The sequence below is a fragment of the Patella vulgata genome, chromosome 2 (genome assembly GCF_932274485.2).
Source record: "Patella vulgata chromosome 2, xgPatVulg1.2, whole genome shotgun sequence".
NCBI classification, from domain to species: Eukaryota; Metazoa; Mollusca; class Gastropoda; family Patellidae; genus Patella; species Patella vulgata.
Window position 1 is genome coordinate 16,113,542 of NC_065880.2, and position 16,067 is coordinate 16,129,608.

A 16,067-nucleotide genomic window follows, 5' to 3' on the forward strand; every position below is an offset into this window, starting at 1 on the left:
AAACAATCCAATGATAACTTAGTCTTTACAATGTGATCATAGGCAATAACTATGGAAATAAGATATGACAAGTATTGGGAGCATGTGGTTATCAATTTGACTTTTTACCTGGCAAGATACTTTTGTTTTAGAGTTGTTTCTTTAACCTTATTAAAGAGACTGAAACAGAAACATTAATATCCAATATCCAATCATTTATTACAATATAACCTGCTGTAAAATATACATATAGAACCATATTGATGGAAAAGATCAGAATGAATTTATTCACAAAAAGGGAGCCACAGTGGCTCAGTGAGCAAGATGTTGACTCGTTAACCTGCAGGTCCTGTGTTCAAACACTGCATTGGCCAAGAATATTTATCAGGTTTTTTCGATGTGGTTCCTCTTTGTCAGTGGTGCTGGCAAGGGACAATGTATAGTTGTTCGGATGGGACGGAAACCCCCCCCCCCAAGATCCTGTCTACACATTGATGTGCTTGAAAAGAACCCTTGGCAGCTGGAATTTGATATTAGAGTAGGTCTTACCACCATTGTCTGGGGCAAAATTTCCCTCATAGCACACTGTATGGCATATGCTTGTCTTCATTAGCCCAGTCAGAACAAAACAGTGGGATGTTAAACTCCATTTCATTTCATTTCATTTATTTACAAAAAATATAAAATAGATTTTCTTTATAAGTCATACAAACATTTATACTTTTTTCATTACACATACCATATTTTATTTCTTTAAAAGAGAAGTTTAGTCATTATGTTATTCATTACCTACAGTTAAAATAAATTCCGCAATGCAAAATACATAACTTCTTTAACTATCCAATTTGGGAAATGAAATTAAGTCATTTATTCAGAAATATGCATCACAGATAAAAAAAACAAAACAAAACAAACCATTTATATATATCCCAATGAGCAATAAATTAGTACCTATACCTCCTATTAAAGGGATGAGACAAAAAAGGTGGAGTATTACCATACCTAAAAGCTACATCAAACATAAAGACAATATTCTAATAACCATGTTAAAATCTATAAAAACTGGTCCACCCCAAACCATACAGTGTGAAACCCTGTATACTTGTATATAGCAGTCCACAGGTATTAGGTATGAACTATTATTATCTGAGAGAATATTTTATACTTTGATTTTCTATCTGTTTCAACCAACATTCTGTGTGAGAGAGAGAGAGAGAGAGAGAGAGAGAAGAGAGAGTAATTTTGGGACTAACATATGATTTAATTTTATTTCAATAATTTGCTAGTGCATAGGGATCTTTAGCGGCTGGAGGAAACTGGGGGAACCAGAGAAAATCCCTACTTCTTGCCACGTACAGACCTTGTGATCAAACGCGCACATGTTAACCCATCGACTACCCACCCCCCTGAGATGATATAATCCATATTTGTGCTTTACAGTCATCTATAAAATTATACCCCACAATTTAAACAAATTTCATTAAACTGAATTGGATCTGTCATGTTCCCCAAACAAAATAACAACCTGTTTTAAATAATTGTATACAAAAAAATTAATAAAAAATATACATCATGAAATTATTGCACATGAAATTTCCATTAATAAGGAATAAGGCATCTTATAATTAACAACCCTCTTCTGTCAACAAATCATATCTTGATCTGATTATTTAATATTAAACAATCAATATGGAATATAGACATATGTAAAACTAGATATAAATACAGTGGATTAAAAATGATTTAACTTTTTTCATGATTACTGATAGTATTATTTATATTATGTAATGTGTTATTGTTATTATTATCAGGAATTACAGCAGTAGGCATACTTGTGTTGTTTGAAGAGGGTTTCACTTCAACTGCAATTAAAAGAAATAATATAAAATGAGATTGGTAATTTATTTATACAGCAATAGTGTCCACATAGTTTGCAGTATATAAAAAAAAAACCTTTAAAATCTAAAAAATTTAGTATTCAGGTTATGAAGAAATGACATCAAGGATTTTGTGGGTTGTTATTAAATTACAGCAAGCTAAAAATGATTACCTTCATCACTAATACCATTATCTTTCAATAGTTTTTTCAATCTTTCATTTTCTGTTTCCAATTTTTGATATTCCTATAAAAAAATACAACCAAGAAAGACAAAATGTGAATTAAATACATCTACAGTACTGAAAATGTCTTGTGTTAAATAGTTACCTCCCTTAGACTTAATAACTGTGTTTCAAAGGAAACTGCATTTATAACCTTTTTATATTATTTGTTAAATATAAAATCAAAGTAAAATATGTCGGTTACTGTGAGCTACCAAAAAATGCTATTAATAAGTGCTGTGTCAGTCACTGTGAAACACACTGGATCACTATGTCAATTACTATCCTGTGTCAGTCACTATGTCAATGACTATTTCATTCCATTTCATTTCAACATACTTACTGTGTTACATTTATCTATAAGGAAAAAGCGTCCATTGTTACTGCCTGTATTATATGTTTGTCTATTTTCTTCTCGAACTTTTGTTGCTAATATTTCTTTCTTTTCTTTAGTAAGATATAAACCAGCTTGTTCAAATAGTAAACGTAATTTTTTCTGATATCCCTAAAGAGAAAAAAATCCACATGATAGACAATTTACAAAGTCAAATATCAAATCCAGCATACATGAAATAAATCCAAAGGAATGTGAATCCACCAAAGAAACCCTTTTCAGCCAAGCCATGTGGCAATTGGTATTGGGTGTTCCAGAATGTGAAAGAATACCCTGTTCCATGCATGACATCTGCCATTATATTAGTATTCAATGATCTTACCTTTTGTGTTATTTCTTCATAAGCTAATAAAGTTTCCAGTTGATTCCATGTATCTCGTTCTGGTTTGGATAGCATAGGATAGACTAACATGGCGTTCTTATGACATACTAATACTGTTTGAAATGTGAGATGATATTCACATGTATGAGGTTCCGTAACATTTAAGATAACAGACTTATTACCACAAACAAAAAATACCTGTCCAAAAAAACAAAAACAATTATAGATTTAATTCAGTTAAATCATATTTTATTTCAGAATAGTTCAATGCTTTGTTTACTCTAGACACTGATCAAAAATTGCATAACAAGATAAAGTGAGTATATTTCTGTTGGGTTATTTAACTCTTGTAACAAGTCTAATTCTGTAACAAGTATTAAAATCTGAATAATTTCAAAAAGTTTTTTCAGCATTAAACCAGGAATCTGATGAAAGGTCAAGATGAAGCCCGATCATAAACTTTTTTCAAATTAAGTATACAAAAACAAAAGATTAATATTATTTTTACAGGGAACATATTATCTATTTATTTATTTATTTGTAAAACATGTACCTTTGTTAGTCTAAATTTTTCTCCACAACTATCTCCATCTCCCATTACCATAGCAACAAATGTATTATTCCTTATTTCCCATTCTTGCCAAACTCTGAAATAATAGAGAGAGAGAGAAATGGGGTTTAACGTCCACTCAACACAAACTAGGTCATTTCGGGACTAACACATGGTTCAATTTTATTTTTTAAATTGGCTTGTGCGTAGGATCGGAGGACCCGGAGAACACCCACAAGGTTGGACAGGCGACCCTACTCCTTGTCACGTACAATCTGGGAATTGAAACCATGCCAGTTGACTCAATAACAGCCCTTATGATACAGCGCGCTTGTGCTAACCATTTGGCCATGCAACCCCCCCTCCCTCTGAAATATTAAGATAACACTATGTCATGGTTATACAGGTTGCTTTATACTCATTAGTAGTTTTATGATTGGTCCTTGATACTCCCAGAAATAAATGATTTCTTAACTCCTCTACCTGCTCGTCGACATTAATCCGTAAACTATTTAAGTTAGTATGTTTAATCTATCCTCATAGTAACCATGACTTACCCTAACACACCACTATAGGGATTCCAGCGTAAACTCTGTTCATGTTGTGTAACATTTGAAAATGGACAGAACTTATACTTATATCTATAAACAAACAAACATGATATATCAAACTTAAAGTCAGTCAAAGATGAAAGATATTAAATAACAATTTACATAATCTTAAATTAGTAAATACACAAAAGCCATTGCCTGTAACATTTAATAACAGAGCTGACAGGCAACATTCCCTGTAAAGAAAATTCCTTTTGGTACTTACGATTCAAGTATCTTATTAAAACATTTTCCTACCAGTCTTTTCAGATGTGGTGGTCCAGAGAAATTAGCAGGTTTAACTCTCATAGTTAACGTGTTAACGTATGGATTATAGTAACCATTATTATTTAACCTATAATAAAATAAAACTTATCAAAACAAAGGATATTACAGACTTCTATGTCAAATGTGTTAAGCGATCAAAAACTTTTTATTGATTAATATAAAAGGATAGACTTTTGCCATGACAGCAGCTCTTTGACTGCTTTAAATCTATAGCTATTTTCTCAGGTGCATTATCAGTACCAAACCTGAAAATAAGGCATTGGTCACAAATACTGCCAGGCACAAATTCAGACTTTGTCACAAACTTCCCAGGTGCCGGTTATTCTGTTGGAGACTCATTGTCTATTTAATACCGGTACCATTGATATGTGTCTGGCATAAAATTCAAAATATCAGAGACTACTTCATTAGTGCCTGACATTTTGTCAGGGTAAAACCAAAATCATTATTCCCAAACTTGATGTCACTTTTTCCATGAAAATAAATCTAATTATTAATTTTGAACAATATGAATGATATTTATAGTAACCTTAGATTCAGCTAATTATAAAAAAAAACCCCAGACACTGGACATTTTACACTAACGTGCTTCCATGGTATTTGTTCTCAACTCCTTGAAAAGCATTAAACAACCTGTAAACTGAAGTTAACATGCCTATACCATAGCAATGGATTGGTCAATTTGTCTAAACTTTTGCATACAATCTAATTTGATCACCCGTGATGTCAAATCACCACTACTATTTTTAAAAAACATCTCCCAAATTCTAATAATTACTTTTTAATTGAACCAAATAACTGACTAGCAAATCATTTTTATTGGGAAAGATCAGTTAAATGCAAGTTAAAAATAACTTACCCATAACTAGAAGGTTCATCCACTATTTTCATGTTTGTAAATTCACAATTCACATCTAAAAGATACAATGATTTCTTATGAAAACTCAATGAAATTGAAGAGGCACAAGTCGGGGGAAAGGACACAGCAGGGCAAGGGAGTCATTGCACTTCTATCTATTTCAGTGAATTCCTTTTGAACATTAGGGGTCAATTTTAAGCTACCTGTTAAATCTTTTAGAATAATATTCTCATTTATGATATCAAGCGCCCTAAAATCAAATACTGTAAGTTGTATAAGCCAATGCCTAAATTCAGAAGCATTATAATCTTCTTCCTGCCACTGTGCAGCTCATTGTTTGACTCTTAACATCATTATGATCATAAATGGACATTTTCAAAGGAAATAAAAATATATTTTGAATATAGGCTACAAATAGCCTACTATGTCCTCTCTATGTTCATAGTAATATAAGATACAAGCTGAAAAATAATAGGGGAGCCACGGTGGCTAGGTGGTTAAGACGCTGGCTCGCTAGCCTGGAGGTCGGGTGTTCGATCCCTGCATTGGCCGAGAAAGTTCATGCTGATTTTCCGATGTGGTTTCCCCTTGTCAGTGGTGTAGAACGGAGTGCCTGACAAGGACAGCTGTCTAGTCCTTCGGATGATATGGAAAACCGAGGTCCCGTGTATACATTGGAATGTACGTAAAAGATCCCTTGGCAGTTGAAATTCAATATAAGAGTAGGCATAAGTGCCGCTGCCCGGGCAAAATTTCCCTCACAGCACACTGTATGGCGTATGCCCGTCTTCATTAGCCCAGTATAGGAGCAGAACAGTAAGACGTTAAACCCCATTTCATTTCATTTTGAAAAGTAATAGATGATCTAATTTAAGATGTATCCATGTATGTGCTGTCTCGCAAAAATCAATCATCATGACATGCGAGCTGATTCAACCAAAACAACAAAACACTGATATCCACTTCATTCATTCATAACATACGAAATGAAATGGGGTTAAATGTCCTACTTTTCTGCACCAATTGGGCTAATGAAGACATGCATACTCATATATAGAATTCCAATTATCAAGGATTCTTTTACGTGCATGCCAATGTTTAGTCTACACAGGCCTCGGTTTTTCATCCCATCTGAATGACTATACACATTGTCCCTTGCTCTAGGCCTTCCATCCTACACCAATGGCCACTGACAAGGGGGGGGGGCCATGCCGGATAATCATGATAAAGTTTCTCGGCCAACACTGGGATAGAACACAGGACCTCCCGGTTAGCGAGGCAATTTTAACATCTTACTCACTGAATCACCGCTGCCCCCTCATCACATACGACTATCGCTTTATTGCATTGACTGGGCCTGGTCCTTAAAATGTTTGTGACTAACTGATTACATTCATTAGACTATTATATTTTATAAATCTTTTAGATTGTATAGCTACAGATACAATATCAAATTTTTATTTTATGAACTTTTTTTAGGACTCTTTGCTACTTTTTACCGTTGTAAATAAGGCACAAAAAAGCGAGGAAAATTCCTGTTAATCCTTTATACATCTTGATGCATGTAGTACGACGTTAACAAATAATAGGCTCTAAACAAATATTTATTTCTTTATTTCAGAACAGCTGCCATGTTGTAACGGAAAATATGTGAGTTATCCCCCATTGCTGTCATGGCTGCGCCCAGAAGCAAAAAATTCGCAATACCAACCTTAGAAGAAATTGATGATTCAGAAAGAAAATCGGTATACAATTGGATAATATCACATCTTAGATAGTGGTTGAAAGATACCTTTACTAAAATGAAATGCTCAAAAAATGTGTTATAGATAAAAAAAAGAAAAAAGAATACAATCGTGTCGAAGGATAAAAACAAAATATAAATGATAGTTAAATGGCTATGTTAGTATAGGCCTACAGGTGGTACCGGTACAGTTGTTATTATAATAATGATACTGTCTGTTATTATGAATGAATTATAGGGGAGTGTGTGTGTGTGTGTGTGTGTGGGGGGGGGGTGATTGTTAATTGTTAATTGTGATTCCGGAACGGACAGTTTGAATTGAATGACACAGAATTCAATCCTGTCATAGTTCTGTCATTCCAGATAACTGATTGAGGTGTGTGATTCAACACAGCCAATTATTGATTCATTGAATGAATATGGTTGCAGTATTTTCTTATTCAGTTGGTGCATGCGTTGTACTTGTAGTCTGGCAGCCTTCTTTTCACTTGATTGTCACTATTTGTAGTATTGTATTGTACATAGCATCCCCTTAGAAATGATAACACTGTGTATGTTTAAAAGTAGCTAAGTCTCTAACTCAATATCATCCAAAATCTTCGACATTGAAAACACGAATTAATTGTCCGTTTAAATCAACATTGATGTTGTGATCTGACCGGGAAAAGATAGCCTTCTCATATCCAATATTTAAGACAAAATAAACATTTTACAATTGGTACACGAATCGTGTACCATACTGTGTTTCAGCGCTATTGGTAATAAGGGACTCGAAAAACGAGGCTAGGCACATTCCACAAGTCATGTCAAACGGTGATGCTATATTCTTATCTGGATAGCATGCGCAATAAATACTATCGGCGTAGGCTGGAATAACCAGACGTTAGAGATTTCCATTCGATTGAGACTTCTAACGTATTTCGCCGAACGTAACTGATTAGAAATTACAGTAAAAATAGAAACTATTGAATGTAAATCAATTTATATACATTCATATTACATTATTGGATGCATTGCGACCCATTTGTGTCAATTTCTAGATCCCAAATATTAGCGATTTATCTCCTTTAAGTTATATCTACGATTTTGTGCTGACACTACTGCCAAATGAAAATTGGGAAGTCACAAATCTGTTATCTGCTCTGTACTGTAACCATAGACATAGATGTGTCAAAGATGTACCATAAATGTATTTTGATGGTCACGTGACATTTATAAAAATGAAACCAATGGCGGGAATTAATTCCTGGATTAAGCGATTGTTAATGATGCATGATATTAATATTTTAGAGTAACATCCAGTCTACATTTAAAAACTTTCAATCAACTAAAAAAACTAAAGATTTGAATAATCAGCTGGGAGAGTCCACATCATGCATCACCAGTACCAAGTCTACTGATAATGTCCCTGAAAATAGCAGCCACGTTCCTAATGTACAACAAACAGTTGTCCAGAAAGCAACACCTTCATCAGGTGTAGTTAAAACTGACAATGGAAAGAAAGAAGAAACAGTGGAGTAAGTGATTTAATACTAATTGTGATTTTATAATATAATAACTAAGTGGAATTATATAGCTTTCCACTATTATTAAAACCATAAATGTGGGTAGATATTTTCAGCTTCTAGATATTGGCCCAGTAATCTGGAAAGCATTTGCATGTATGTTCTTAAAGACTTGGGCTGTGTGAAACATCGTAATGCATTTTTATATTATTAACCACCAAGTTTGTTATTTTTTCAGAAATTTTCCAACATTAGCTAAATTAGGTACTACCAACTCTGTCATTGTTAATCCAAGACAGGTAAAACATGTATTATTATAAAATCAAGATCTGTTTTTTATTTGTTAAACTATTTTTCTAAAAAATATTCAGCACTGAAATGAACTTGTATGAATTTCTGTCTTTATTGGGGTTGTAAACATAAGATACATGTATCTAACTGAATTGTTTTCATTTGAACATATTTACAGAGAGGCAATCCAATCTTGAAACATATTAGGAATATACCATGGGAATATGGTAATATTATTCCAGATTATGTCATGGGACAAGCAACTTGTGCTTTGTTTCTCAGGTAAATTTTTATTTTTGATGACTTGTTTCTGTTTTCAATAAAATAATTAGATCTGGACATTACAAATGCTACATGGCAAAAACCATTTAGCATTTTTCTTATTTAATTTTAACAAATAAAGACTGAAAAGTGTTCTTGGATTGTAATCTAGACACTAAAAACGGTAAAACATAGATGGTGATACCATCTGCACTTTGTTGGTCTGTAAGTTAAGTAAAATAAATGATAAAGTTTAAAAACCTGTAATCCTAAAAAATCCAGCAATCAGTCCTTACATTTATCAATTAGAATTAACATTTATTGTCATAAATGCTGTTGGATGGGCTTCAGAAGTGTTAGAAATGAGGTTTGTGGTTATGCAGATGATTTTCAAAATGCTTCTGATGTTATCAATGTATTTGGTCTGCTTATAAACTACAATTGCTACACCATTTTGTCATTGAGTTCAAGTAATGCAGATCATGGTTATAAAAAGTGTGTAACTTATAATAAAATAATACAGTTTTTAAATTTTCTTTTGTAGTCTACGATACCATCAGTTACATCCTAATTATATACATGATAGATTAAAGTCATTAGGTAGAAGTTTTGATTTACGGGTGTTATTAGTTCAAGTAGATTTAGTAAGTAATCATTGATTGTTTGTCATATACATAAATATAGACTACCAGATAATACATATAAATGGTTGTTAAAGAATCTGCTTAATTATTCATCTATAATTGGTTCTCAGTGTATCTGTTATTAATGATTAAAGTTGAATACTATTGTTTTAAATATTATGTTATTCTAGGCAGATCCACATCATTTACTGAAAGGTTTATCAAAGATATGTATATTAGCAGATTGTACATTGATGTTAGCTTTTACGTAAGTTATTTGTATACTTTCTAATTGATGTTCCAATCACTAAATGCTACTAAAGGATTATGATATAATTATGAAAGATTTGGCCATAATTTCATTGCATTGTCAAAAGTCAGCCGGGCAGTGCTTTTAAAAAGTCACCAGTATTTATGGAGACTACTTAAAGTATTTTTGACACATAAAATATGATTTACTAAACATACTCTGGAATGCTCCGAATTGATCAAATTGCAATTGACTGATACAGAATTGAGACCATGTATGTATATCTCAACCAACCATGACAGCTGTTGTGTTTGTTGTTTGATTATGTCATAATTCTACTTACACCTCCTCAGTTGTCGGGACTGAGAGAACTGTGACAAGAAGGAATTCCACGTAACTGGGTTAACATTCTGTCAGTTTGGAACTTTCCGGCATGACAATTGAGCATCAACTATATTCTATTGTCACTTATTCAAGGGAGATAAATCATTTATTAAACTGGGGTATTATTTAAAACATCTGTACACAGACATCAGTCAGTTTAAGCAATGAGAAAAAGATATTGCTTAACATGTGTTTATATAACTTTTCAAATTGTAAACAGGGCTGAAGAAGCAGGAAGATATTTAGAAACCTATAAAGTTTATGAAAATAAACCACCAGATGCCATTATGGAAAAAACAGATAGTAATTTTATGACAAAGGTAAAACAATATTATTTCTATCAAGATAGTCACCGCTATCTTGATAGGGTGAGATAGTCCACTCAAAGGAAGTAAACTATTTTGATATAATTACAATGTGGTATAATTTTTTTTATCAACACCCACTCTTTAGTCAGTACTTATTCTAGCTTCTTAAAGTCCTATCTGCCATTTGAATACAAAACAATTTCAGTGTGAATCTATTTTCGTAACTAAATCTGATTGTAAATTTTTAATAAAATTATTTGTTTTTGTAGTTATCAGATTGTTTTACTATGGTTAAATCAGTAAATAAAACAGATTGTACAACTCTTATATCATCTTTTAAGGTAAGTTAGCCATTACAGTTTGGGAGGGCGGTCACAGTGGCGAAGTGAGGAAGACACTGGCTCGCTAGCCTAGAGGTCGGGTGTTCGATTTCTGCATTTGCCGAGAAAGTTCATCCAGATTTTCTTGCGTGGTTCCCCATTGTCAGTGATGGGACGAAAAACCGAGGTCCTGTGTACACATTGGCGTGCACGTAAAAGATCCCTTGACTGTTGGAATTTGATATAAGAGTAAGCCGTAGTGCCGCTATCCGGGCAAAATTTGCCTCATAGCACAGTGTATGGTGTATGGCGTATGTCCGTCTTCATTAGCCCAGTTCGGAGCAAAACAGTAGGATGTTAAAACCCCATTAAAAAAAAAAAAAACAGTTTGGGAGCCATGTTGACTCAGTGAGTATGGTGATTGCTCACTAATCAAGAAATCCCATGTTAGATTCTGTGTTCGCTAGAAAGTTCCTTGTCAATGTTGCTTGACGGAAGGCATAGCGGTGAACAGTGCCTATTTCTGGTATGGAAAAAGCAGGTCCAGTCACTTCAGTGTACTTGGCAGCACATTAAAAAGTTTGAAATTGAAATAAGAGTAATCTGTAGGGTTGTTATCAGAGCAGAGAGAAATTGGGTTTAATCTCCTCTCGACACAAACTAGGTCATCTCAGGACTGGCATATGGTTTCAGTTATATTTCAATAATTCGCGTGCACGTAGGGGTCTTTAGCAGTGGCAGGAAACCGGAGGACGCAGAGAAAACTCACGAGTTTGAACAGGCGACCCTACTTTTTGTCATGTACAAGCGGGAATGAAAACCACGCCAAAAATGGCAGATCCTCTGATCCAACATGCATGGTAACCAATCGGCCATCCAACCCCCACGTTATCAGAGCAAACTTTCCCATATAGCACACTGCATGCCGCATGCTCGTCTTTATTAGATCAGACGATATGAAAAAGTTAAGACATTTAACTCCCATTTCTTTTCATCGTCATTGAGGTTCTGTAAATTGCCTACAGTATGTAGGTCTTGAATTTGAAAAGTAACCAACTAAATGGATTGTGATCTATGTTATTGTTTGATTCAAAGTAACGATTTAAGTTATTCATGTTTTCTTTCAGTCTGTAGAGAATATAATGAAAGCTGATAAAGAAGATTTAGGATTATGTCCAGGGTTTGGTCCACAGAAGGTATTGATTTAAAAAAAAAATATTTACTAACTTATTTAATTGCAAATTGGATGTTCACTCGTTTTCATCAGACTTGTTTAGATCTACTTCTTGATGGGGGGTTGGATGGCCAAATGGTTAGCATGTGCATGCTGTATCATAAGGTCTGTGATTGAGTCAACTGGTGGGGTTTCGATTCTCCGGTTGTACGTGACAAGGAGTAGGGTCGTGGGTTTTCTCTGGGTCTTCCAGTTTCCTCCCACTGCTAAAGACCCCTGCACACAAGTGAATTATTGAAAAAAAATTGAACCATATGTTAGTCCCGAAATGACCTAGTTTGTGTCGAGTGTACCTTAAAGCCCCCCTCTCTCTCTCTCTCCCCTCTCTTCTCTCTCCCCTACCTGACCCCCACCCAGAATTCTGGAGTCAATGAAGAAAACCTACTTTTATCAAGAACATATAAATTGTTACCACACAATAAAAGGAAAATGAAAATGACAGTATTTAATAACATTTATTTTATAATTTATAGGCTAAAAGACTCTATGATGTATTACATGAACCATTTTTAAAGAAGAAAAACATTCCCAAGAACACAGGTAAAACTAAACTCATGAATTAGCTACAGTATCTATCTGAATGAGGAACATGTATAGTTCTTGAACAATAGCTTCTAATATTTAAAATGTTGTTGCATATTCATATGGTGTAATCACTAAATAGTACACCTGATGGTATAAATGTAATGCTATAAAAGTTGATGCTTTAAAAATAATATAATCAGAAAGTTTATGTTATATGTATTTAATATTTTTATTTCAGAAGATCAGGAAACATGAAAATAGGCAACCTATATGTGATAAACGCTTATTAGTGCAACCAGTATTAGGAAAGAGAGTGGTGAGAAGTAGTGCACCAGCTGACATAGATTGAGGAATGATTAATACTTGAACCTTCAAGGACTTATTTTTTTCCGGAAGTAAATTACTTCTAATGACTGCACCACATACACCAAGTGACTGATGCAACCTTAAGTAGTGTGCTGCTATTTAAAAATGTCATGATATCTTTTGAATATACATGTATGACAATCATAATCGTCCTCATTTTCCTCCAGATAATATTATTCAGTTGATTGCATCATAATTTTTCGATGTTCTTCAGAGAAATGTTAGTTTTATTTTAAATTGGATAGAATAACAATTGTACATAAAGCAGTTATATTTTTGTAATAAATTATTATCATTTATGTTTTCTTAGTGAAAAACAAGATATTTTTTACAGAATTTATAGGATAAACATGTTGGGAATTAATCTTTAAAGATACATTATGGGAGATAAGATAAAGAGCTGGCAGTTCTCACTATAATAGTTAAAAACTAGATAATGTAAAGGCAAGTTGCTGAAAATTTCAGTCAAATTGATCCACTATGAACAGAGAATTAAACGATTGAAATTTCGGCCTAGCCTCGATCATCATTACTAAAGTCTGTATGATAAAAAACATAGTCTCAATCATTCATTCCATGATTAAACTACGAATAGAAGTCAAGCAGCAAATGGGATTATAATCCAGTAAATCTCGCAGGCTAGTGATGCCATCGAGAGTTGATTATGGTCTGGATAAGTTAATTAATGTCTAATTAATATTTAGATAACATTTCAGGCCTAAAGAAAGACCTGCAATTGGCAGATTTAGCTCTTGCATCAATCTGTTTCACAGAGGATTACGAAAGTCTTCTAATATCTCTGTAAAAGATGACTGCATTCAACATGTGGTGTCACAGCACACGGCGTCAATCATTGGCTCAATGGCGCATGCATTTTTTACATAAGACGTTACTGCTTCGGGCAGAATGCTGCCTTTTACTCATTTTAATACCCATTTACACTAAATAGGAAATAATTTTACCTACAAGTACGTCAAATGTCTTTATTTATTTTTCTAATACATAAAAAAAATGTTTCAGAATTTAATTTGTCGGTAGAAAAAAGTTAATATTTGAGACTCATTAAGTCGCATTGATGTGATCCTTATCAGTGATTGTAGCTGCCTGGCGAATATTGATTGCTGATCAGTGTGCTCTTGCATATGTATGTTTAAATGGCATGTTGGGAATTATTGTGAACTAGTACAATAAGGGTTTGTTATTGTTCTAAAAATCAAGTAATCAATCGGAACCAAGGTCACTGATCACAAAATAATTGTATTTCTTCAGAAATTCTACTTTGAATTTGTGACTTTCAAATTTCCATAGTCAACCTCAAACATACTTTGGACAAGACATTTCCACGTGTCAAAGGGGCGACACTGGAGTCAATACTTTGGTAGTCTGTGTCCATCGCTAGAAATTGAAGCTGGAGTTATTTCCCCTTCTCCACCAGACGCGTACCACTAGCAGGTGAGGTCTATTTCTTGAGGCCAACTCAATTTTCGTCTGCGATATCACCTCGGTGGAAGCGGACGTAAAATACAACTAACTACTACATTTTCGTCTAGGTCGCTGAGATGTAATTAAGGTTAGGGCACGTGATTGTTGACGAGGTTGTAGGTTAGGGTTTGGATTAGCTCTAGCCCTGTTTACATTTCGTGACCTTTGACCAAACTTGAAGTTGGCCTTATGAAATAGGTCCACTAGTGGTGCACACCTGCAAATGGGTGGCAACATTTCTACTGGAATTCCCTAGAAGGAATTGTTAATTATTTCCTTCCCTTATTTTGTCTGTTCGCTTTCCGTCACATAAAAGACCAATTTAACAAAAGATTGAGTTTATAATTTGTGCTTCGTGCAACACGCGTAACCCATGTTGTAGTCAACGTCCGTCACATTACATGGTTGAGAGTCCCAAATCAAACACCTGATAAAATAGCAGTTTTTCAAGTTTGTTCCTTTGATTTTATTTGAAATATACACGCATCGAATTTGTTCTGGATAACTTTTAGGTTATCTAAAGTATACAATTTAACCATGGGTGCGTTTCATAATGTCTGTTTTCACTAGAAACGCACAAGGATGTTGGGCGTGGCTTTAAATCAATGTAGCTAAACACATCAAAATTGATTAGATATTTAACGTAATTTGCAAAATTAGCTTTTAATAAGGTAAAATCACTATAATTAAAAAGTACTTGGTACCAAACCCAAACGTAGCAAGTTACGCTTGTATAGAAGCAGCAAGAACGAGCTTGGTATTTTGGAGGGTGGTATATTAGGGGCGGATGTAGGAATTTTGAAAAGGGGGGGTAGAGCGCAAAATGTGTGCACTGACCGCGGAAACGGGGCACGTCGCTGAGAGGCGGGGGGGGGGGGGAGGGAATTATCCGTCATTTCCTTGCATCTGTAGCCATTCCAAGAGCTATTTGGCTGATATTTTCGTCTAAGTTAACGCTCGGAAATCGTTGAAAAAGAGCCTTAAAATCGAGCAAAAAAGCCAGTTGGACATACGCCTCGAAAATTGTCAAGGCGAGCGAGTTATTGTTAAAATGGTATATTTCACTCCTTAAATACGGAATATATAAAGTTGGTACATGATGGGAAAAAAGACGACTCTATTCCCTAGCCACTTCACTATATTAAGCCTTGTAACTTGTACTGTGTACTGTCCACACATGAAACAATGCTACATCAAGTTGCACTCATGAGCGTCGGTGATGGGCATGAATGTATACGCCGCCGATTCCACAAGATGCTATCATTGATATATGTCTGTAGGCTTGTCACTCTATAGGATTAGGACACCGTCAGCTAAACAACAAGAATTCGTTTGAAAGTGGAAGCATTAAATAGACCAGACTGGTGTGTTTGAGTCGATGGTTTGAGTCATTTGGGATCCCTACAACGGGTTTCCAGCAGTAAAAAAGGGCACTGTCGAAAATTAAGGGGGAGGGGGCGTAGATCCGCCTCTGTATATGGCCACTGCCATTATCAGTAGGTGTATTTTGAAAGTGATAATATATTTGTATAAAATTAATTACATTTAATGTCTTTAGGAGTTTAGGGAGTGATAATACCATTTAATTATATAAAGCGATTTTATATCTTACCCACGTAGCTGCACCAGTCTTTCAAATAATTTGACATTTATATAAATATTCGCAGAGTTGTGAAAAGAGGAGACATAGTT

At 34.3% G+C, this 16,067-nt stretch overlaps 2 protein-coding genes across 4 annotated transcripts; one reads left to right on the forward strand and one right to left on the reverse strand.

The window, feature by feature from the left end:
• Positions 1-216: 216 nt before the first annotated feature.
• LOC126810844 (N-acetylglucosamine-1-phosphotransferase subunit gamma) lies at positions 217-10,161 on the reverse strand. Of its 2 annotated transcripts, none has more exons than XM_050536155.2 (9): positions 10,100-10,161; positions 5,083-5,137; positions 4,162-4,290; positions 3,903-3,986; positions 3,349-3,442; positions 2,796-2,993; positions 2,423-2,584; positions 2,030-2,102; positions 217-1,841 (listed from the first exon to the last, which is right to left on the reverse strand). In XM_050536155.2, exons 2-9 carry the CDS (start codon positions 5,112-5,114, stop codon positions 1,723-1,725), a joined length of 891 nt encoding a protein of 296 aa, XP_050392112.1. In that variant the 5' UTR covers positions 5,115-5,137; positions 10,100-10,161; the 3' UTR covers positions 217-1,722. The 2 variants fall into 2 exon arrangements, with proteins under 2 accessions (XP_050392112.1, XP_050392111.1); XM_050536154.2 differs by lacking the exon at positions 10,100-10,161 and adding an exon at positions 6,582-6,739.
• On the forward strand, positions 6,748-13,192 carry LOC126810846 (DNA excision repair protein ERCC-1). 2 transcript variants are annotated; one of them, XM_050536156.2, is made up of 11 exons: positions 6,748-6,827; positions 8,117-8,343; positions 8,570-8,630; positions 8,801-8,904; positions 9,428-9,527; positions 9,698-9,774; positions 10,361-10,460; positions 10,718-10,789; positions 11,896-11,964; positions 12,476-12,542; positions 12,766-13,192. In XM_050536156.2, the coding sequence occupies exons 1-11, from the start codon at positions 6,756-6,758 to the stop codon at positions 12,780-12,782; spliced, it is 966 nt and encodes a 321-aa protein (XP_050392113.1). In that variant the 5' UTR covers positions 6,748-6,755; the 3' UTR covers positions 12,783-13,192. The 2 variants fall into 2 exon arrangements, with proteins under 2 accessions (XP_050392113.1, XP_055955013.1); XM_056099038.1 differs by having other exon boundaries at positions 12,769-13,192.
• Positions 13,193-16,067: the final 2,875 nt, after the last annotated feature.